This window comes from Canis lupus, chromosome 4 (assembly GCF_048164855.1).
Source record: "Canis lupus baileyi chromosome 4, mCanLup2.hap1, whole genome shotgun sequence".
Lineage (NCBI taxonomy): Eukaryota > Metazoa > Chordata > Mammalia > Carnivora > Canidae > Canis > Canis lupus.
In genome coordinates, this window is record NC_132841.1 from 48,496,922 (window position 1) to 48,521,569 (window position 24,648).

The window sequence follows — 24,648 nt, forward strand, 5'->3', positions numbered from 1 at the left end:
TGACTTTGTTTTGCATGAAATTCTACTTTTAAATGTTGATAATTATTATTATTTAAAGACTTTATTTATTCATGAGAGACACAGAGAGGCAGAGACACAGGCAGAGAGAGAAGCCAGATCCATGCAGGGAGTCCGATGTGCGACTCGATCCCAGGACACCAGGATGGTGCCCTGGGCTGAAGGGAGGTGCTCAATCGCTAAGCCACCCACAATTCACTAAATGTTCATAATTAATTCAATTTAAACAAACAAACTATAAATCCTGTGGGGTTTAAATAAAATAGAGCTGTATTTATCTAAAATCTCTATTCTAAAAGATTAAGAAACTAACACAAATTACCAGTTCTAATCGTGGCACTGCCACTCACTTACCAGCTATCTCTCTGAGACTCAGCTATCACATCTCTAAGTATTAACCCCTATATTGTAGGCATGTGTCCTTAACAAAATGATGGCCAATATAATTAAATACTAAAAGAACCAGAGCAACCAGGGCAGAGATTTGAAAGGTTAGCTTGATACATTCTTGGTCCTAAACCAACATTTTACTATAATCAATGGAAGGTTTTAATATGTCAAAAGCATATGTACACTAAACAGAGTTGGTCAACATTGGAAACAGAAAAAAGACTGCCAGGAAAGCAAAGTCGGCAGTGACTATCTTACTCATGCTTAGGAAGTAAGTGGATTCTTCTTTTTTTAAATTAAATTAATTTTATTTATTTTGAGAATGGGGCAGGGGCAGAAGGAGAGGGAGAGAATCTCAAACAGATTCCACATTGAGTGTGAAGCCCAACACCGAGTTTGATCCCATGACTCTGATATGACCCAAGCCAAAACCAAGAGTTGGATGCTCAACTAACTGAGTTGCCCAGGCGCCCCAGTAAGTGGGTTCTTTAGTCACCTTTGCTCAGTAGAGACTTCTGCCGTGGTGGAATTGTATGGTATCACTCACTGCAGTGCCTACAAGTGAGTTAAGTTTACTTATTTATTTAACGATCTTTACAAGATGGGTCTTTACAAGATGGTCAGTGAATTCCTGATAGGGAGACTTGATGAACACCATCTCTTTCCAGAGGTGGGGGTGAGATAGATCTAGGTCTTGGAGATAGCATCAAAAATAGCACTGGCAAAGTTCCCCAGAGTGGCAATGTAGCCCCCTGGCGAAGGTGTAGCAGTCATCAATACTAGCCATCATCAGTACGTTGCTTCTTGGGCACAGGGGCTGAGACAATGCCAGTGCCTCTGAGAGCAGGGATGAGATGCATCAGCACAGAGCCACAGAAGCCAATAACCTTGCATGGCATATTGTGGGGCTTGCCAATCTTGTTCTTCCAGTAGCCTTGCTGTGGGGGGATGATGGAAAGCTTCAGGATGGTGGCCCTATGGATGACAATGGCTACTTCTTAGGGACTTGACACCCAGACCAACATGTCCATTGTAATCTCCCATGGCAACAAATGCCTTGAATCTGGTCTGCTGGCTGGTACAGGTGTGCTTTTGCACAGGCATGATTTTCAAAACCTCATCCTTGAGGAATGCCCCCAGAAAGAAGTCAATGATCTCAGATTCCGTGATGGGCAGGGAAAAGAGACAGACATCCTTCAGGGACTTGATCTTCTTGTCCTTGACCAGGCAGCCCAGCTTCATGATGGAGGTCCACTCCTTGTCCTGTGAATGCCTCTAAAAGCTCTGTGACCTCGGCCCTGGACCCAGATGCTGCTGCCAAAGCCTCAGAGAAAGCCGCCCCTGCCTCCCATTCCCAGGCTCCCAAGCCCTGACGCAACACTAGCACCATTCACCATTTCGTGTTCTCTCAGAGAAGCAGCCCTAGTGCACATTTAAAATGTGACTAGTGCAGTTGAAAAATTGAGTTCTTAGTTTTACTGGATTTAAATAGTCTCAAGTGGTGAGTGGCTAATATTGGACAGGACAGTTCTAGGTTCACCCTCCAGCTCCATTTTATCCTTGAATAGGGCATACATATATATAGTACAGAAGGTGTGTCAGGTCAGCACAACTGTCATAATTGAACTAACCTGTTGGGATTTCATGTCCATTAAGAAATTCTCTAGCTAATCACTATCTGCAGGTTAGCCTGCAATGAGTAAATGTAAATATTTGACTTATGCATAACTGTGATAAACCAACGCATTAATTTTCAGTTACCAATTTTTCATGAAGAGGGTTATCCTGAATCTGCCCCTCAGTTTGCTAAAACTTGACTTTGCCAGCATACCACACTGACAACCATGTTCTGCAACATGGTATCTAACAAAGTTAAGTCACAGTTACCTGGCCTGCACTGGTCCCCATGGTCTGCTTTACCATCTGCAACACAATTGCAACAGAACTTGCCAAACTGCAACAGAATCTCTGTCTCTTAACTTTAAGTAACTCTTTCCATTTTATAGCACATTTATTTTTCAACTAAGTTGAAAGCATTGCTTACCTCTTTTTCTAGTATCTTCAAATCTTTATCATTCTTTTGCGATTCCTTCTATTTAAGAAGTCAAAAAACAGATAAATATGTGTCACAAATATCACAGTCAAATTCGATTTTTAGTTATAAAAATATTAAACAATTTAATTTCTTTCTTTTCATTCTTTCTTTCAGTAAACTCTATCCCCCAATGTGGAGCTTGAACTCAGAATCCCAAGATCAAGAGTCTTATGTTCTACTGACTGGGTCAGCCAGGCACCCCTTTCTTTTCTTTCCTTGAAGATCTAATTGGCTTTATTAAGTGATTCATGAATCAGGCAGCATTCCATCTAGCAAGTAGAGGGAAGTTCCTCACCAAACAATTTCTATTTTAAACATTTTATTGAGCCTATTAAACATTTTGTAGGAGACTTGTCTGGTAAAAGAAGGAAAAGGTTATTCTTTTTTTTTTTTAAAAGGTTCTTTAAATCTTAAAATATTTCAGGTTTAAGTTTTGACTGCAATAAATTATTAGGCTTTTCCTAGTAAGTTCAGGGAAAATAACAAGTGGAGCTTTAGAAATAAAGCTACTGAGTGCCTTCTTTCTAATTTTATACAGAAATACATTTTGAATATTTAATTATGCTATCCCAGAAAGAAAAGAATCTTATGAAGAGAAATAAACTTTGAAACCCCCAAAAAGGAAAAAAAAAAAAAACCCAAAAACTACAGATGAAAAGACATAAACATTAAAATGGTGTAAGCTGATTCTAATCTACTTATTGCTTTTATTCTTAAAAAGACCTATAATTTTTGCTCTATGTATTTTTATATCCAATATCCAACAGCCTTTCTGACATAATGGCCTTAACCAGAATATCTATCTTTCCACCTAAAATGGAAGAAAATGTATAAACATATTGAATACAACCTGTTTTATGTGCTTCTAAGTTAGGGGAAGCTACATCAGTCTCATATTTATTAATTTCCCACATGCTGGCATTTTCTATCAAGGAAAGCCTATTATTTAGGGGTTTTATACAAACATGTATGTAATTTAGCTTTCTAAGAGTTCTGTAATTAATTCAAAATTTCAGAACTGTTTCTTCAAGAAATTCAAGTTAAGAAATTTAAATCAACTACAAAATTATTTTATTTTAATTTTGAGTATAGTTAATATACAGTGTAATATTAGTTTCAGGTATACAATATAGTAACTTGACACTTCCATACAGACGTGGTGCTCATCAAGACAAGTGCTCTCCTTAATCTCTATCACCTATTTCACTCATCCCCCCACCGACCTCCTCTCTGGTAACCATCAGTTTGTTCTCTAGAGTTAAGAGACTATTTCTTGGTTTGTCTCTCTTTTTTCCCTTTATTCATTTTTATTTTTTAAATTCCACTTATGAGTGAAATCACTCTCTAGCTCTGTTCATGTTATGGCAAACAGCAAGATTTCATTTCTTTTTATGGCTGAATAATATTCCATTGTATATATATTTAAAACAATGTGTAAGAAAAGCCTGTCTATATCAGTGCTGCCCAATAAAAATACATCACAAACCATATATGTATTTTCAAATTTTCTAGTAGTCATATATATTTCTTTAAGTTTCTTTAAGTAATCTCTATACCTGATGTAGGGCTCAAATGCATGACCCCAAGACTAAGAGTCACATATTCTTCTGAGCCAGCCAGGCACTCCTCTAGTAGTCATTTTAAAAACTAAAAATTTTAGTAATATATTTAATTATATAATAATAAACACATTTATTATAATAAATAACATATAATTATGTAAAATTATATTAATATATACTAATATATCACAAATATATAAATAATATACAAATGTATATTTAATGATATAATAAATATATTTAATATTTTTACTTTACTATAAAAGTAAAAAGTATTATTTTAATATGTCATTAGTGTAAAATTATTATGAGATATTTTATATGTTTTGTACTGTCTTCAAACTTTGCTCTGTATTTTATTTACTCTTGCAGCACATCTTAATTCAGATGCTAAAGTTTCATCATAAATAGCTATCTATGGGGCGCCTGGGTGGCTCAGCTGTTAAACAACTGACTCATGATCTCAGGTTTGTGAGTTCATGCCCCACATTGGGCTCCATGCTGCTACTCTAGGTGTGGAGACCACTTAAAAAAAAAAAAAGCTAAAAGAGAAATAGCTATCTATATTTAGATTTCATGAAATATGGATGAAAAAGTAGATTCACATACCCAAGATGTTTCAAAAAACATTTACATTTTCCAACCAAAGAGTCAAGTATCAGTTTTTAAAAATATATTAATTAAAATCAAATAATACTAAAAACTTAGCTCTCACTTTCAAGTGGTCAATAGCCACATGTGGCTGGTCACTTCCATAATGTATAATGAAACCCTATATTATAAAACAAGAGACTTAGATAATTGGTAAACAAATTAATGAGTCTAAGCTTAATCTACAGCCTTGGTTTCCCAACTCTGCATCTTTTCCACATTAACAAATCACTTCTTGCAACTTAAGAAACTACAACTTAAAAAAAAAAAAAAAAAGAAAGAAAGAAACTACAACTTCCTTTAAAAACTAATGGAAACAATAATAACATGTAGCATAAACTATAACCTGAATAATTTAATCTCTCACCACTCCTTGGTAGTTTCTGAGCAGCACATCTCTTTTAGGCATTAGAATGCATTTTTTCCCCCTTTTTCTTCACCAATACTTACCCCTCTGCACAAACACCACCACACAATGCAAATGACAGTAACTACCAAATCAAAGCATTGCATACTTTTTAAAGGCTTATTAGGTGTGAGACAATTTATCTAGATAGAAATGACTGAGAAGTGGAGACTATTTTGTAATTCTGAATTAAGGCATGGTTTATTTAGTAATGACGCAGGCAGAAATATAAATCTTGGTAGAGTCCTAATGATAATATTTTTTATTAATTTATAGATTTACAACCTTAATTTATACACTTAATCCATTATAGTCAAATAAAATACCTTTCAGAAATGTTTTCATGATTTAGGTGATAAACCAGACAGAATATCAGAATTCCTCACCTTTAATCCCAAAGTCTTAACTTTTCTTGCTGAAGCAGGCAAGGTAGTATCTCTGTCAACATTAAGATTTTGTTGAGACTCTACAATAAAATAGATTGTACAGATCTTGGTTGGTGCTTACACGCTTGAAACATAGACAAAACCCAATTTCCAAATTTCTTATTGTGATTATTAGTGAAGAAGTACAAAGTTCCATTCTTGACTGTACATGTCCAAACAATTAGTTGCACAATAGTATTAACACAACCAACCCTTTTCTGATTTTCCTACTATTCCCTGACAGGTTAAGGTGATTACCAAAAGAGAAATGATGTATCTGTGTCAGTATCTTACTTAATTTTATTGGTTATGCAATAGTGGGATGATCAAAGCATTATTATGTAGTTGACTCTTTTGTAAATTCATCAAGTAAGAAAATTTAAATATAACTATAGCTTCACATTTTTGGAAATACTATAGTAACTTCTAATTTAAGTACTGTTATTCATAACTTTAAAATTTATGAGATCAAATAACCATTATTTTATTTTGTATTCCATTACCTTTTTGTTTTTTAAATCTTTGTGATTTCTGAAATGATACTGGTCCTTTTAATACTTCTGAAGTTTTAACATCATAAGCACCTGGAGACGGTGCACAACCTAAAGGAAATATAGCACATTAATGTCTCATCTAATGTTATTATGATCTTAAATTAAAAACATGTCATAGTAAATTAATACCCACGTAAAATGCCTTAGCAAATCATTTATTTTTTTCAAATATAAAAATAGCATCTGTTTGATATTACAAAACAGGCCTCTCAGCAAAAAAACATCATTATCTTCCCAAATGTTCTTTATTTCAATGAATCAAAGGAACACAGGCAACTGAACAAAACAGCAAAGACAGTCTTGAGATAAACATCATGTAAGATCAAGCAACATGGCTTTGTTATTAAGGACTGAATATAAGAAAAAAAAATATTTTGGGGACACCTAGGTGGCTCAGGGGTTGAGCGTCTACCTTTGGCTCAGGGCGTGATCCTGGAGTCCTGGGATCGAGTCCCACATTGGGCTTCCTGCACGCAGCCTGCTTCTCTCTCTGCCTATGTCTCTGCCTCTCTCTTTCTGTCTCTCATGAATAATTAAAATCTTTTTTAAAAAAGAAATATTTCAAATCAACTCTGCTCAAAGAGAGTCACTGAGGTAACTACCATCAGTTTCTAGAAATGAAGCAATTAAAAAGTCTAGCTCTCAAGGTTTAGTCTGGAATAAAAATTTATAGTGATAATCCATCTCTGGCTAATATTGATGCATCAGAAAATTTATAAAAGCAATGTTACACAAAGTACAAATTATACTAGACAATAGTTTTATGATCCAGAAATTTATATAGTATAACCTCACTTAACTGGAGTCTCAAAGTGAAAGCATTTCAGAGTGTTTATGCATAGCTTTATTTTTAATTGTTTAAAAAAGATTTTATTTATTTATTCATGAGAGACAGAGAGAGATGCTGAGGAAGAAGGGAAGCAGGCTCCCTGGGGAGCCGGATGCAGGACTCCAACCCGGTATTCCAGGATCAGGCTCTGAGCTGAAGGTAGATGCTCAACTGCTGAGCAACCCAGGCATCCCTGTTTATGCATAGTTGACTTGAGATCTGGCTCTCAGGACTTGTATTGCCTAGCTGGCTAAGTCGGTAGAGCAGGAGACTCTTGATCTCAGGGTATGAGTTCAAGCCCCATATTGGGCATAGAGCCTACTTAAACAAAACAGGTAAAAATATCATTAGCATAAAGCTTTAAGGATTGAGAATCAATAGATTCATACTATTCTCTGAAAAGTTACTTACTTCAGCATAGTGTTTCATGCAAATAAACAGGAACTGCAAGGAGTGACCATTTCAAGGCAACTCCAGCTGTCTCTTAAGTGTTTCTCAAATGGAATGATAGGTAAGAGCTTGTTGGTACATCTTGACTAACATCAAGGAAAAGTGAAGCACAACAGAAAATATCAGTGATTCAAATGTAGATACACAATTTATTTCTCATCCTGGGATACAATTAAAAAGTATTAAAGTCACTCCTTTCATCAATTCTAAAAGGCTATAAAAACATCAAAGATGGATTGAATTTTCCATTCCTCTCCCTGGATAATGGTAACAAAAATAATTACACAAAAATTCCAATCCTGGGAGCTTTTTTTTTTTTTTTTTAAGATTTTATTTATTTATTTCTGAGAATACACAGAGAGGAGAGAGAGAAGCAGAGACACAGGCAGAGGAAGAAGAAGGCACCATGCAAGGAGCCTGACATGGGACTCGATCCTGGGTCTCCAGGATCAGGCCCTGGGCCAAAGGCAGTGCTAAACTGCTTGAGCCACCTGGGCTGCCCCCTGGGAGCTTTTTGATCTAAATGTGGGTCAATAAGGGGTTGGGGTAGTGGATTTCCAATCAGAAGAGAGTTTCAACACGAAGTATAGAATTCAGTGGGGCATCTAACATAAAGGCAGACTTAACAGAAAACATTAATCTTGGCTATCTCGGATTTCTCACATTGGGGTGAAACAGGAAGCTGACAGGGGTTTCCCTAAAATCAGTATAAGGGTGGCACATCTTAGAGCATAGGTTTTTTTTAAAAATTCAAATTCAAATTGCCAACATATAGGATGATAACACCCAGTTTAGAGCACATACTTTTACTCATTGGGATAGGAGCTGGGAGAGGTAGAGGGGGACATGTTTTAAAGCAAACAAGAGACTTCCACCATACTGTTAGCTATGCCTTTTTGGGGAAGAGGGGATGAGGGCATGCAGAGCCTATGGTTATTCTTTGCTCTCTGCTTTTAATTATTATTATTTAAAGGTAAACTCTAGGCCTAACATGGGGGTTGACCTCACAATCCTGAGATCAAGAGTCACATGTTCTACCAACCAAGCCAGACAGGCACTTAGTTCTCTGCTTTTAGGAATGCTTCTATGGAAAAGCATGAGAAGCACCAGTTTAGACTTGTCAGAGTGGCCAGAAAATAAAATGATGTTGAATTCTTATGTTCTGGTTCATGACTATGTGTACACTCTGAAAAGGAAATATGGGCAAGCAAAAGATGGGATGGTGGACAGTGACTGAGCAGCATCATGAGTTGAGAACAATTAAAACCATACTTAACAAAAACTTCCCTAAACAATCAAACTTGATTGTTAGATTTAGGATTTAGATTCAAGAACTAGGTAGAAATCCAGCCTGTATTAATCTATTAACTCTTTGTGAGAGTGTAGTTAGTACATGTTATTTTCATGCTCCAGATCTTTTCCTTACGAACACTTAAATGTACTATATCACACATACATATGACTTGTTAGAAATCTGGGGAGACGGAACATCAGAAGAATGGAATGAGATGTCCTGGGAGTTATCGCAAGTTTTCTGCAACTTCTTTCTTGATCAACAATGACTGGTAGCTAACAGGTAGTTAATAATTTTAAACAAACAAAACAGTCTATGCATTTCATTAAACGCTTCAAACTTTTGGATCTTTTTAAAATAGTTTTTTAAGGATTTTATTTATTTGAGAGATAGACTGAGCGAGAGCACAAGCAGAATGGAGGTGCAGAGGGAGAAGCAGACTGCTTACTTAGCAGGTAGCCTAATGCGGGGTTTGATCCCGGGACACCGAGGTCATGACCTGAGCTGAAGGCAGATGCTTAGTTGACTGAGCTACCTATCAGATTTCTTTATTTCCTATTTCTTCTACCCAGAATGGACAGTCCATCTTCCATTTTGCCTGACTAATTCTTACTCAGCCTTTTCCAGTTTTCTCTGAGTCCTCAAATTAGGTTGAAAACCTCTCTTTGTAGTAGCTTGTGAGTAGTGTTCTTATCAGAGAACCTGTCAGTTTTGTAATTATCCATATTCCATGTTAGACAAAACTGCTTGTGGTTAGGTCTCTCTAGATCATGTTCATAACCCCAGTATTTAGCTCAGGGTTGAGTTTGACAGTGCGGTGAAGAAAACATAGAAAGTCACTGGGAATGTGGGAATGGGGATAGAGTTTTATAATTCCTCAATCAGGGTTCAAATCCAGCTTTAAATGCTAACCAATAGACATTACTATGTGCCAAGTACTTTTTAGTCAGAAGATGGTAAGAACATTATACTCTCTCCTTTTCTAATCTAGCTTTAAGACCCCTGGCAATTTATTTTTATTTGAGGCTAATTTTCCTTATGAAACAGAAATAAAAAAAAGTATCCACCTCATAGCTGTTGGGATTACTGGAGTAATAGGAGAAATCACTACAGTGTCACTCGAGCATCAAATAAAGTAATAATTATTACTTCTGAAATTGTGAGTTGGTAAAGTCAGTTTAATCTACTATAAAGAAAACAGAATTCTCCTTAAAAGACATACTGCTGAGAGAATTTAGAGAAGATTCTTTGAATATCCAGGAAACAGTATATTCCCGATCTTTCAATTAAGAAAATAAGCTTGTAAAAAAAAAAAAAAAAAAAAAAGGAAGAAGCTTGTGCTGACCCATTTGCTCACTTGGCCTTCCTTTGTGAGCAGAGTGATTCTTATTTCTATTTGCATGTTGGCTGACAAGTTAAAGATGCCAACAAGTGCCTTTTATAAAGAGTATATTAAAATGAATAAATCATGGGCTTTGATGTTCAGCCCTACCAATTACTGGCTGCTCAGAAGTTACAAAACCCCTCTGTTTCCTCATATGTAAAACGAGGACAATATCAATCCTTTCTCACTTGGAAAGAGTTAACCAGGTAGAACAGAAAAGACCTTAGCACAGTCCCTGCATACAGTTTGCATCCACTGAATGATGAGTGTGCCTCACTAACCATATCTGCGTCTTCCTGGTTAGTGTGCTTATGCATCACAGCGACTAAGTTCACAGGATGGGTTCACGAAGGCCTGATTTTATGTCCCAGTTCTGCTAACTTGGTTGTGTAACACTGAGCAAATCTATGTCTCAATCTTTTTATCAATAAAATAATAATAGGATTACCTCTCAGGGATGTTGGGTAATTAAAAAAGAATAATCAATGTAAATACTTAATACGGTGATTGGGGTTCTACGTGTCATTACTTCATTATGTTTTCAGTAAGTATGCTACTACCATAATTTTACCCATAAATTGCCTTTACCAATTATCCTTCTTTTATTCCTGAATGGAATATCCAAAAGAAATTCACAAGTTCATACGAAAAACTTGGTCAATTTTTTTTTTTTTTTTAATCAGTGGGGCCTTCCGGACTTGACCATCAAATAGCTACCAATAGTTTCCTTATCCCCACTTCCTTCTCTCTGCCTTAGTTTCCCCACAGCACTCGTTCATTGGCTGTGTTCTCCAGCTGAATGTAGTGAACTCGATGGGGCAGAGACTTCGCTTCATTCACTGCTCTACCCTTATCTGAATGGTGCTAGGGAAGTAAATGCTTAGTATAGATTCTAGGAAAATAATCAATTGAATGAGACCCATCGCAGCCCTAAAATCTCCGATTAGCCTCCGAGGAAGGGACTCGAGAGCGGCAAGGTGCGTGACAACATATCCCGACCCCCAACTCCTTTCCCCGTACGCACCGGAAGGGTCATTGAATCGTTTCAGGGGCGCCTTAGGAAAAGACATGTTGATGACCAGCTCCACAAACCGAAGGTCACTAGCTCTCCTCCGCAACTCCTGGCTGCTTATTTCGGCCTAATCGCTCCAAATTCAAACCTCCCGGCTTACCCACGGCCCAACCTCTAACGTCAGCAGATTTGAAAACCAAAGTTTTGGGCGCACCAATCCAGGACGCGAACGACTAAAGAGCATGCGCACCTGGCCTCGTCGCATCCAATCAGGGCTCCTGTGAGTTTAGGTCACCAGCCAATAGGAGACTATTATTGCCCAACCCGTGTCCAATCGTTCCTGGCGTTACTCAATTGTAACTTACACGCTCGCCTCCTTTGCGCAAGCGCATTTCACGTCTGAGAAGTTGGCAAGCCCGCTTCTGGCGTCATAAAGGCGGCAGGGCAGTGAGTTCTAGTTTCGCTAGTTCCAACTTTCTCCCACCGTCCCTTGGGTGTCAGCTTCCCCGGATTTCGGTTCTTTCAACCTGGGCACTGCCAGCGTCGTAAACGGCCACTGGAAAGGAGAAAGGAGCTCGCGGAGACCTCGGCTGACGTCCCTGCGCATGTGCAGTGACCTGAGCGGAGAGTCGGGGCGTGGCCTGAGCGCGGGGAGCTCGCGCATGCGCTCGTCTCGCTCCGTGCGGCTGCAGCTGGAAGGCTCCCGGAGTATGTCGGCCCCGTTTGAGGAGCGCAGTGGGGTGGTTCCGTGCGGGACGCCGTGGGGCCAGTGGTACCAGACCTTGGAGGAGGTGTTTATTGAAGTTCAGGTGCCGCCTGGCACTCGCGCCCAGGACATCCAGTGCGGCCTGCAGAGCCGGCATGTGGCGCTGGCCGTGGGTGGTCGCGAGATCCTCAAGGTAGCGGCAGGTCGGGGCTTGCGCTCACTTCCCTCCCGGCCTCTAAGCCCCCGAGTCCGCAGGCTCATGGTTTCCACGGAAGGACTGCTGGAAGGCCGAGTGAATGGCTCTTTGAGCCGAAAGAGCGATAGATAGCACTGGCCTGGTTTGGGTCTGGTCCGTGTCCCCACCCAAGGCTAGTCCCGAGTTGACGGAAAGATGTGAGGAGCCCGGTGTCCTGGCTTTCTCTCTAAACCGAAGAAGTTGCTGCTTTTGTTCCCCTGCGGGTCTTCACCTAGATGTTTAAAGGGACCAATACTCGTTGTACATATATTTTCTTCGAGGCGCTGATTTTAAGTGCTGAGAGGTCAGAGATGACCAAGACCGAAGTTCCCTGCGCTCAGGTGATGCTCTTGCAGGGAGGCATACTAAAGCGAAGTTAGTAAATGCTTAAGCAGTTAGGGGACAGTAGAGGACACAGTACAGGGTAAGGATATCGGGAGGAGGATTCAGAGGTGGCGTCAGGTGATTTATTATTTTTTTTTCCACAAAACTAGAAACATTCTGCCTGTTTGTGGAGCGGTTAAGCAGGTAGTCGAGAGGCGTTTTGTGCCCATCATGCCCGTCGGATCCTTGGTAAACTTTATAGGTAAATTCAGTGACGTGCAAGTTAGATTTCTTTTCCGGATCCGATGCTCAAGGTGTTAGAGGACAGTGTAATGAAGTGGTGACGGGAGATTGCTTGCGTAGGATACCTGGCTACGCCCTTTTTCTAATTTCGTAACCTTGGGCAAGAGGTTATTCGGGGTCTCTACGCCTTGGTCCACACGGGGTGCGAGAATTCTAGTGCCTTCCTGATAGGACTGTTTCGGACGTCACAGGGCATCCGTGGGAAGTAAGAGCTGGGACCTGTGTCTGGTATGTAACGAGTGTGCACTGCGTGTTAGCTGCTGTTACTTTATGGGGAAAGGCTTTAAAGTGCCTCAGAGAAAAGAGAGATTCACGTGAAAGACCTTGACTTATGTCAGCTTGGATCTTACGGACCTTTCTGGATAGTTGTGTAATTCATAGTTTCCTGAACAGTGGTTTAAGATCACAATTCAAATTTCCTTTAGTAATTCCAGGAACTTTGGGAATTTTTAGCAGTAACTTTAACTTTAGGATTTTAGGTATATGTTTATTAGACCAGTAGGATTTTTTTTCTCACTAGTACTGACATATTGAAAAAATATATGTTTTCTTTTTTTTTATGTGATCTTTTAATTTCATTTTCTAATACTTAAATTAGGCAAGTAGCAACAAATCAAAACGGATTTGAGCAGATGAATTCTCTTTTAAACTTATGTTTGCCAATTTCTTTCTTAAAAGAGCAGTTTCTGAAAAATCAGTCACAGCTAATCTGGTATCAGAACAGCAGTATGTGCTTAAAAATTTTTTTTTGATTCTACATTGCCCAACAAAAGAGAACCAGTTTTTTAAAGTTTATTTTAAGAGAAATCGTTGCTTAATTTCAGCAGGAAAGTTCTTTTTGTAGTTCATTTCAATTGGTAAAGTTAATAGTTGCTTAATTTCAGCAGGAAAGTTCTTTTTGTAGTTCATTTCAATTGGTAAAGTTAAAGTTCAGATACTAATTTCACATTTGGTTCGGTGATCAGTAATATTTATTTATCTTCTAGAAATTAAGGAGCCCTGATCTTTTAGAGAGCCCTGTGTTCTTCGTCATAGTAAATATGTCAAGCAGTGTAAACTAGATTCCATTTCACTTGCTAGGAGGAAAGATAGGGTTCAGCACCTATATATTGAAATGGTATAAAATTTTATCTCCCTAATATAACCAAACTAGACAATTACATGTGGATTAGATAGGAAATCAGCAAAGTCTTTAAGTCATGAAAGCCTTATAAGAATTAATGAAATATTTATGTTTTTAGTACTGCATATGTTTATTTTTCAGGGCAAGCTCTTTGATTCTACAATAGCTGATGAGGGAACATGGACTTTGGGTAAGGGTAACTTATACTTCTTGGAACCCCTTTTTTTAAGAATAAATTTTTGTCTTGGAACTTAATATATTTCCCTCTGTTGTATTAGGTCTTTTGTCTTTGCAAGAGAATGGTGATAGAAACGTATTGAACATAATTGTATGTCAAGATTACCTAATGATTTTTGAAAATAAAAAATTTAATGATGATCTCTAATTTATTTGTGATTTTTATTTGTTTAGAGGACAGAAAAATGGTCCGTATTGTTCTTACAAAGACAAAGAGAGATGCAGCAAATTGCTGGACTTCTCTTCTAGAATCTGAATATGCAGCTGATCCTTGGGTGCAAGACCAAATGCAGAGGAAACTTACATTAGAGAGATTCCAGAAAGAAGTAAGTGAGATGAATGTATGAATATGTATTGATAATCATCTTAAAACCATAGAATAATTATTACTTGAAATTGAAACTCAAAGTGGTTACAAATACTTAAAAAGTTCTTTAGAGGAATTTTTTAAGTTAACTCATTAGGAAGATAGTCTTTCTTTGGATTTTATTTTATTCTTTTTCAAATATTCTATAGAGGAACTTATTTGTACTGTCATGATTTCTAAGTTTAAATTTATTTAATGTACACCAGTAATGCATAAATGAACTAAAAAATTCACTCAAAATAGATTTACATAATATAAAAAAGTGAAAAATTCCTTTCATCAACATCTCTCTAATTCATGCTACTGTCTCATTCTTGTATCATTGATGTGTTCGTTTGCTGCCTTGTTTTTGACATAAAGGCAGGATCACACTGTGTGTATTGTTCATGTTGTTTATTTCATTTAATAATATGTCTTGGGTCTCTTTCCCTACCAGTACATACAAATAAAACTCATTCCAAAAACACTCATAACTACTTCAGGGTGTTTTCTAGTTTGAAAGTGTCATCGTTATTTATTTAGCTATTCCCTTTTGATAAGATTTGGATTTTTCACTTTGTGTCTATTTCAAACAAAATTTGTGCTTTCATCTCTATAAAACTATTCCAATGATCTGTTAGTTTATGTAGGAGAAGAATTACTAGATCAAAGCACTATTAAAGTTTCGATGGATAATTTCTTTCTATATGATGATTTCCAAATGTGTATCTCTAGTCTAGACTTTTCTCCCAAATATTGGAGTCCTATTTCCAATTCAGCATCTGCACATGACAGTCTGACAGACATATTAGACTCAATGTATTCAACATGAACTCTGTAAATTCCTCCCACACGTGTTCTACCTGTAGTCTTTCATCTTGGCTGATGGAAACTACTTGATCAGACCAAAAAACAAAAATAGGGAATCATCCTTCATTCCTGTATCTCTATCACACACCCTGTCCAATTTGTTAGGAAATCTTACTGACACTACCTTCCAAATAAATTCAGAATTTGTCCACTTCTCACCACGAACTCTACTACCACTTTGATCTGTACCATCTGTAGTGTCTTGCCTAGATTACTCTAATAACCTTCTGATTGTTCTCCTCTACCCTTGCTAAGCTACAGTATTCTCAAAATAGCATAGTAGTCCTTTGAAAATGCAGGTCAGAATGCATCGCTTCTCTTATCAGAGCTCTTTCATTCTATCTGATCTGGTCCTTCTTAATCTCTCTGTCTTCTGTGAATCTCCCTCCAGGCATTCTGCTCTAGCCATATTGACCTTTTTGTTATTTTTGAACATTCCTTTTCTGTCCTTTTGACTACAATGTTCTCCCAAAGCTTGGCTAGCTTCTTCACTGTTTTCAAGTCATTGCTCAATAAAACATACTTTGGTCTTTGATCATCCTATTTAAATACTATAATCTCATTTCCCTTACTCTGCCCTATTTTCCTTCCTTCCTTTTCTCCCTTTCCTTCCCTTCCTCCCTCCCTCTTTCTTTCCTTCCTCCCTCCCTCACTCCCTCCCTCCCACCTACCTACTTTCCTTCCTTCTTTCCTCCTTTCCTTTCCTTTCCTTTCCTTTCCTTTCCTTTCCTTTCCTTTCCTTTCTTTCCTTTCTTTCCTTTCTTTCCTTTCTTTCCTTTCTTTCCTTTCTTTCCTTTTTCTTTCCACTTGCATCAACTTTTAACACTCTAGATCGGGGGCTGGCAAACTATGGCCCCTGGGTGAAATCTGGCTCACTGCCTGTTTTTGGAGTAAAGTTGTATCGGAACACAACTATGCGTGTTCATTTGTGTATTGTCTTTTTTTTTTTTTTTTAACTTTTATTTATTTATGATAGTCACAGAGAGAGAGAGAGAGGCAGAGACACAGGCAGAGGGAGAAGCAGGCTCCATGCACCGGGAGCCCGACGTGGGATTCGATCCCGGGTCTCCAGGATCGCGCCCTGGGCCAAAGGCAGGCGCTAAACCGCTGAGCCAGTGTATTGTCTTTCTTATAGCAACACCAGACTAAAGTAGTTATGGCAGAGACTCTGGCCTTCAAAGACTAAAATTCTAACTACTTGGCTCTTTACAGAAAACTTTGCCAACCCCTGCATTAGATAACTTAGTTTATTATTTGTGTCCTCCTGTAAGAATGTCAGCTCTACCAGTGGTAGGGATCTTTGTTTTGTTCGCTCTTGAATTCCACAAGTCTCTAATGGTGTATTCTAAACAGTAGGAATTCTATAAATGTTTGTTGTATAAAAGAAATGCCTTCCAAAAGACGAAAACATGTTATAGCACTTCATAGGATTGTTACGAAGATTGAATATGTTGATAAATGCGTAGATCTCAGAATCCTGGCAGGCATGTAGTAAACTCTCAAATGGTGCTAGTTTATTAAAAATTTGTTTTCACATGTATACTAAAGTATATGTTTGCCCATATACTTGTCAACTTGTAATATACATATTGATTTTCTAAATGCTGGTAGATCTGAAAGTTGAAATATACCTCCTAGTTTTAAGTTCTATTTTGGTGATTACATCCTTTGACATGTTTATTGGCCATTTGGGTTTCCCATTTTGTTAATGGCTAGTTCATATCTTTACCATTTCCCTTTTGAGTTACTTAGATTTTTCCTTCTAAGATTTATTTTATCATAATTTTTTTCATATCTTTTAGAATCCTGGCTTTGACTTCAGTGGAGCAGAAATCTCAGGAAACTATACTAAAGGTGGACCAGATTTCTCAAATCTTGAGAAATAACCACTACGGTTTTGCTTCATTCTGTGGATCCTAGCAGATGTTGTGAACTTAAAGGAACAGTTACGGGGTAGAAGGAGAATGTGGATACCTGCAGTTAACAAATTGCAAAATACATTAACTATGGTTCTTAAAAATTGCATTCAAATACCATTTTACATAGGAAACATCTTAAATACTGTGGAAACTATTCTACTGATGTATAGCAACTTTTCTTTGGACTTGTTTTTTTGCTCAGCATGAGGTTTTATATGCTGCATTTTACTAATTTCATATTTAACCTGTATTTTTAATACAAAAAAACATTAGGGTATAGATCATGTGAAATGACTGGTGCCTTCAGGGACAATTAAATTTTCTTTCAATAAGTGTAACGCAGGAATAATGTTCAATAAATTTTTCTAAATAGGAATTGTGTACCCCTTTGTCTAAGTATGCCAGTTCACACAGGAATTGTATTACTGAAAAAAGTTTTAAGAAAGGAAGAGGTCTACATAGTTATTCCAAGTAAGTTCATTTTAAGAGTTAATGAAAATTTCTGAAGTATATATTATGCCTTGGGAGATGACTTTGTCAAGAAATTGAAAAATAGTTAGAAACCTAACAATAGGAATGGATTAATACAAAACAGAAGTAGTGAATGAATATGATTGTTGGGTGAATCCTTTGTCAGTGACAAAAAAAAGCAAATTATGGTTAATGTTTATAAGTTAGTGATGTAACTTTGCTCTTCAGTGATCCAGACATCTAAGGAAGGATTGTCTTAAAATTTTATTTCATTCTTTTTATGTCCTTTGGAATTTTAAAGTACCTCTCTATGTATTTTGTAAAGATTTTATTTTTAAGTAATTTCTTCATCCAATGTGGGATTTGAGCCCACAACCCTGAGACCAAGAGTTGCACACTCCACCAACTTGAGCCAGCCAGATGCCCCTAAAAACTATTTTTAACAACCCGAAATGTATAACAAAGTTACATGTAAAGTGTAAATAATTGTTTTCTTCCTGAATTCTTTATAAATTTATGATAGGACACTGCATCATCTCTGAGTACCATAGTGTGTATTTCCTTCAAAGGACATGCTCTTACATCACTGCAATACAACTATTAAAGTCAGGAAATTAGCATTGATATGTTACAACCATCTAATCCTCAGATCTTTATTTGCATTCATGTTTAACTGATTGTCCCAGTAATGTTCTGTACGGGAAAAGGATCCAGTCCGAGTCATGCTTTGCCTCTAGATTAGATGTCAGGTGTCTGGTCTACTTCATTGTGGAACAAGTCTTCTTTTTCTTTCTTGACTTTTACAACCACAGCACTTTTCAAGATTACAGGCTAGTTTTGTACAACATCCCTTATTTTGAGTTTTGTCTGATACTTCTTCATGATTAAATTCAGATTATGTATCTTTGGCAGGGATATTACAGACGTGATGCTGTATTCTTATTGCATCTTATAATGAGTTAGTAATTTTGATTTGTCCTTTTTCTGGTGTTTACTTAGTGAATAAGTGGTGTTTACTTAGTGAATAAGTGGTGTCTGTCAGTCTTCTTCACAGTAAAGCTATTCTTTTTAGGTTTATGATTACTTTGTGGGAAAGTAGCTTCAGAGTACTATCCTGTTTCTGATCAAACTTCCAACTTATTTATATGGACTATTTATGGGGACTCATGATTTCTCATTTTATTCAGTGGGGGTAAATCTATTATTTCCATTACTGTGATGCTCACAATTTTTCTTGATTTGGTCAGGGGAAACCATTCTAGGTGGCTTGTATGTTCTTTTGACGTCTCATCATTATTTTAGGAATTTCTTATTTTCTGGCACAAATTATACCAGGCTTAGGCTTTCTCTGTCCTGGCTCAAGAAGAACCCATGTTTTTAAGGTGCTCTGGTTCTCTTAAATGGAGAATGGTATTTAGAAGCTAAGATTTGTGTGGTAGTGAGCAATTGTTGTGTGTTTATAATATATAGCTGTATTTATTTCTATATATTGAAAACCATGAGTCACACTTAAATCTTAATGGCTAATCCCATGTGGTGCATTTTTCTTTTCTCCCTTTCTATATTTATAATGACAGCAGTGAGAAGTCCGATTTCTGTTATCCTTAATATATTTGGTTCCCTATTCTAGGTCATCTCACATGAATGCCTTCCTTACTCTACTCAGGCTCCAACACCCTGTGGCAAGCAGAGATCCTCACCTCCTTGGTCCTGAACACACCTCATTGTGGGCCACTGAAGCCCTGCCATACCCTTTGGCAAAATGGCTCTCTTGTTCACTTTACCCAATAACTAGGAATGAATTGATGGGGAAGAGGCTTTTCTCTTTTAATTTGCTTCTCTTTTTGACTTTCAAAGAAATTAGTATTTTGAATAAGCACAGTAAAATTAACTCTTCTGTTCATAGTTTTGTGAATTTTTGACATGTAGATTCTGTTAATAGTTTTGTGAATTTTTAGCAAGTAGATTCTGTTCATAGTTCTGTGAATTTTAACATGCAGAGATATGTGTAAGCACCTCCAAAATCAGGAGATTGAACAGTTTAATTATGTTTTTTTTCTTTTTTTTAAATGAACTTTCCACCCCATTTGTGCTCAAACTCATGACCCTGAGATCAAGTGTTGCATGCTCTACTGTCTGACCAGCCAGGCACCCCAAGAGATTAAATAGTTTAATCACCATAAAAACTTAATTCTCTCCCTTTGTAGTCATGCCCTACTCCTAGCCTCAAACCCTGGAAACCACTGGTTAAGACTGTCTCTATAGTTTTGTCTTTTCAAGAATGTTCATCAATGGAATCACATGTAATTTTTTTTTTTTAAGGGTTATTTATCCATTCAAGAGACAGTGCAGCAGGAGGGAAGGGGCAGAGGGAGAGAATCCCCAGGTGGACTCCCTGCTGAGCATGGGGTCTGATATGGGGCTGGATCTCTTGACCCATGTGACCATGACCTGAGCAGAAACTTGAGTTGGACACCCAACTGACTGAGCCACCCGGGCACTTTGTAATGTTTTTTTTTTCAAAAAACAACAAAACAAAAACAGAAAGCAGTTTTATTGAGATCTAATTCACATACCATGTATTTTGTCCATTTAAAGTATATAATTCAGTGGTTTTTAGTATAGTCCTATTCAACCATCACCATAAGTCAGTTTTCATTTTCATCACTTCAAGAAACCTCGTGCTTTTTTAGCTATCAATTCCCTCCCTCTCCACCCTCAGCCAGGCGACCACTAATTTGCTTTCCATTTCATAAATTTCCCTGTTCTGACATTTCATACATACTGAATATTATAGTATGTGGTCTTTTGTTACTGGCTTCTGTCACTAAGCATAATGTTTTAGTGGTTCATCCGTGTTACAGTATGCCAGTATTTCGTTGTTTTTGTATGACTGGACTATTCCATTGTATAATTGCTGCATATTTATACACTTGTCTGTTGATGGACATTTGAGAAGTTTCTGCCTTTTGGCTATTATGAATAATGCTGCTATAAACATTCAAGTGGGGGCCCCTTGGTGGCTCGTCGGTTAAGCATCTGCCTTTGTTTCATGTGATTCTAGAGTCCCTGGATGGAGCCCTGTGTCAGGCTACTTGCTCAGCGGGAGTCTATTTCTACCTCCCCTGCGCCTGCCCTGCTTCTGCTCTCTCAGTCTTTCAAATGAGTAAATAAAATCTTTAAAAAATAAACATTTGAGTACAAGCTTTTATGTGTATGTATATTTTTATTTCTTATCTAGGAATAGAATTTTGAGTTATATGGAAACTGATCATTTGAGGAATTTCTAGATTGTTTTCCAAAGTGGCTACGCCATTTTGCATGCCTACCACTAGTGTATGAAATTTCTAGTATCTCCACATCTTTGCCCACACTTGTTACAAGATTTTTAAATTTTTAGCCATTCTAGTGGATATGAAGTGGTATCACACTGTGTTTTGTTTTGTGTTTCTCTGATGACTATGCTGAACATTTTTTCTTGTGCTTCTTGACCATTTATGTATCTTCCTTGGAGAAATGTTTATTCAAATCCTTTGCCCATTTTTTTAATTGGGTTATTTATTAATGAGTTGAAAGAGTTCTTTATTCTGTACACAAGTCTCATTATTTGCATATATTTTCTTCTATTGTGTGGGTTTTTCACTTTCTTAATGGTGTCTTTTAAAGCATGAATGTTTTTAATTTTGACATACTAGTTCATCATGCTTTTGGTGGATCAAGCTTTTGGTATCATGTCTAAGAACTCTGTAATCCTGGTTATGAGGGCTTTTTCCAATATTTTCTTCTAAAAGTTCTATTATTGTATGTTTTACATTTCGATGTGTGACCCATCCAAAGTTATTTTTTTTTTTGTAAGCTGTGTAATGTAGGTGGACCTTCATTTTTTTGCAAATGGATGTCCAATTGTTTCAAAATAATTTTTTGAGACTATCCATTCTTCATTAAGTTGTTCTTGCACTTTTGTCAAAAATCATATGGGTCTGTTTTTGGTCTTTCTAGTCTACTCCATTGATCCATTTTTCTATCCCTTCACAAATGCCAAACTGCCTTGATAATTGTAGCTTTATGATGAGTCTTAAAATTGGGCAGCCGGATTCCTTCAACTTAATTCTTGTTCAAAAATTGTTTTGGCGGTTTTAACTCTCTTTGCCTTTCTGTATAAAGTTTAGAATCAGCTGTATTCAGTCTGTCTACCAAAGGTCCTGCCCTTAGGGTTTTCATTGGAATAGCATAAGTCTTCCAATCCTTGAACATGGAGCAGCTCTCCATTTAGGATCTCTTTGATTTCAATCATGAGCATTTTGTGATTTTGAGCCTATGGAATATTTACATCTTTTCTTAGATTTATTCCTAAGTGTTCATTTTCTGGAGCTGTTGTAAATGATATATTTTTTGAAAATTGTTTCCAGATGTACATAGTGCAAAGAACTGTTTAATTTTTGTTTGTTGACCTTATATCCTGTGACCTTGTTAAAATCACATATTAGGGGACGCCTGGGTGGCTCAGTGGTTTAGCGTCTGCCTTTGGCTCAGGGCATGATCTCGGAGTGCCGGGATTGAGTCCCACATCGGGCTTCCTGCATGGAGCCTGCTTCTTCCTCTGCCTATGTCTCTGTCTCTCTGTGTCTCTCATGAATAAATAAAATCTTTTAAAAAAATCACTTATTCTAGGAGTTTTTTGTTACAAATTCCTGTGATTTTCCTCATAAACCATAAATAGGTTTCATTTAGTTTGTACTACTCCGTATGTCTTTATTTTTTCTTGTTTCATTGCATTGGCTAGAATAGAAGGGGTGGAAATGTCCATCCCTGCCTTGCTTGGTTTTTAAATTTGATTGATTTTCAAATTTTGAACCTGCTTTTATTTTCACACATCCCAAACTTGGTCATGGTGTGTTACTGCCATTTACGTATCTGGATTTGTTGAAGATGTCCATATCTGTTAATTTGCGATATTGGTAAATAGTTTTTTGTTTGTGTTATCTTTATCTTGGTTTGGTGTCAGGGTGATGCTAACCTTATAAAATGAATTGGGAAGTGATTTTTCTACTTCCTAGCAGAGATTGGTAGAATTTGTATTGTCCTCTTTCAGTGTTTTATGGGATTTGCCAGTAAGATTTTTTTTTTTTTTAAGATTTTATTTATTCATGAGAGATACACAGAGAGAAACAGAGATATAGGCAGAGGGAGAAGCAGGCCCCATGCAAGGAGCCCGATGCAGGACCCCCGATCCCGGAGTCCAGGATCATGCCCTGGGCCAAAGGCAGGCGCCAAACCGCTGAGCCACCCAGGGAACCCCTTGCCAGTAAGATTTCAAACAACAAATTCAGTTTTAAAAAATAGAACTTACTCAGATTACCTAATTTTGTTTTAATTTGGTTTATGTTAAGTTCTGGTGGTTCTTATCTTTCACTGAATTCATTTAACTTGATGTACATAGTTGTGTTGTTTCCTTAGTGTCCTTTTAATATAGCATTATCTATTTCAGTCTTGAGATTGGTCATTTGTCTTTGTCAGTCTTGCTAGACATTCATCAATTTTATTGCTTTTTTCAAGTAGTTTTTGGTTTTGTTGGTTATCCTTATTTTCAGTTTCATTGATTTTTAAACCCCTCCTTTTTTAATGACCTTTTCCCCTCTGCTTTGTGGGTTTATTCTGCTTTTTCTAGTTTATGTGGAAGCTTTGAGACTTTTTTTTTTCATAATAAAAACAATTGATGTGAATTAGTCTAAGCACTGGTTTAGCTACATTTCATACATTTTGATGTTTTCACTCAGTTCAAAATATTTTACTCTTTAGACTTACCCTTAGAACCTTATTTAGAAGTTTGTTGTTTAATCTCTTAAATCTCTTAAGTAGTCATAGATTTTCCTGTTATCTGACATTTCTAGTTTATGATCAGAGAACATACTTCATAATTTTAGTTCTTTTATATTTCTTAAGGGTTGTTTTGTGACCTAAGATACGGTCTGTCTTGGGGAATGTTCCATGTATTTTAAAAGAATGCTTATTCTTTTGTTTTAGGATGAAGCTTTTTATGTCAGGTAGATCCAGTTGGTTGTTAGTATTACTGTTTTTCAGTGTTCTTGCTGATATCCTAAATTTCTATAGATTACTAAGAGGTTTGAGTCTCCAACCGTAGTTGAATCCTTGTCCATTTTTCATATTTGAAGCTCTGATGTTAAGTGCATACAAACTTAAGATTGTCAAGTCTTCTTGAATTTTTATCTTTATTTAATGATCCCTTTTTATGCCTGACCAATTGCTCCAAAATCTTTGTCAAATTAATGTAAAACATTAGCTTTTTATTCTTTTATGGATTCTCTACCCTCAGTGTGGAGCTCAAATTCATAACCCCAAGATCATGAGTTGCATACTCTACTGGCTGAGCCAGCCAGAGCCCCCCAGCCCCCAAACTGGCTTATTTTAATCCATCTCATTTGCCTTATGTTTACTGGTTTTGGTTTATGAAAAATTACAGATTTTATATTTAGTAAACAATAAGTAGGGAGAATCTCAATCAGACCTCACCCTGAGTGTAGAGCCCGACATGGGGCTTGATCCTCTAACACTGAGATCATGACCAAAACTAAGAGGACACTCAACTGACTGCATCACCAAGGCACAGCTGTCTGTTTTTGATAGTATGCCGCATAATTAGAAATATGTAAGGTTCAGGTGTTTAAAAACTACACTGTAAAGAGGATTAAGTATATCTAGTCTTAGTCAAGTGCAAAAGGAACTTTCCTATATAAGTTTTTATTTCAATTTTCAATTAACTCTTTGCAGTGGTCACTTTGTCTTCTTAGTTTAATTAAACAAACACGAACCTTCAAAATCCTGTTTCAGTTCCAATTACCAATTTACCTAAGCAGACTAACACAATACTGGTTAGTTACCTGTCATTACCAACCACTTTGCTGGAATGCCATTTAAGGTAAGAACTTCAGGTGGGCTGAATATAAGGGTGAATTTGTATTAAGAATATCCATAATACTGATGAATCTAAATGACACAAGTTACCAATACTGTGTCAACACCAAC

At 37.0% G+C, this 24,648-nt stretch overlaps 2 protein-coding genes across 4 annotated transcripts in view; one reads left to right on the forward strand and one right to left on the reverse strand.

The window, feature by feature from the left end:
• HMMR (hyaluronan mediated motility receptor) overlaps window positions 1-11,272 on the reverse strand; it is a 46,021-nt gene extending 34,749 nt beyond the window's left edge. For 2 of the 3 annotated variants that reach the window (XM_072824241.1, XM_072824238.1), the window contains exons 1-4: window positions 11,083-11,272; window positions 6,051-6,149; window positions 5,509-5,588; window positions 2,453-2,500 (exon numbers count right to left, since the gene is read on the reverse strand). In XM_072824241.1, the coding sequence (XP_072680342.1) occupies window positions 2,453-2,500; window positions 5,509-5,588; window positions 6,051-6,149; window positions 11,083-11,128 (273 nt within the window). In that variant the 5' untranslated portion in view covers window positions 11,129-11,272. The remainder of the gene's footprint in view (window positions 1-2,452; window positions 2,501-5,508; window positions 5,589-6,050; window positions 6,150-11,082) is intronic. The other variant, XM_072824240.1, reaches the window with a different exon arrangement.
• Window positions 11,273-11,462: 190 nt separating this feature from the next.
• NUDCD2 (NudC domain containing 2) lies at window positions 11,463-17,509 on the forward strand. Its single transcript, XM_072824251.1, has 4 exons — window positions 11,463-11,969; window positions 13,903-13,951; window positions 14,173-14,324; window positions 17,017-17,509. Exons 1-4 carry the CDS (start codon window positions 11,676-11,678, stop codon window positions 17,098-17,100), a joined length of 579 nt encoding a protein of 192 aa, XP_072680352.1. The 5' UTR covers window positions 11,463-11,675; the 3' UTR covers window positions 17,101-17,509.
• Window positions 17,510-24,648: the final 7,139 nt, after the last annotated feature.

Bases quoted from the DNA above. Each gene is read 5' to 3' on its own strand.
- NUDCD2 (XM_072824251.1), top strand. From the start codon at position 11,676: ATGTGCAGTGACCTGAGCGGAGAGTCGGGGCGTGGCCTGAGCGCGGGG. The intron at 11,970-13,902 runs GTAGCGGCAGGT...TTTATTTTTCAG, and splicing joins GTGGTCGCGAGATCCTCAAG to GGCAAGCTCTTTGATTCTAC. The intron at 14,325-17,016 runs GTAAGTGAGATG...CATATCTTTTAG, and splicing joins TAGAGAGATTCCAGAAAGAA to AATCCTGGCTTTGACTTCAG.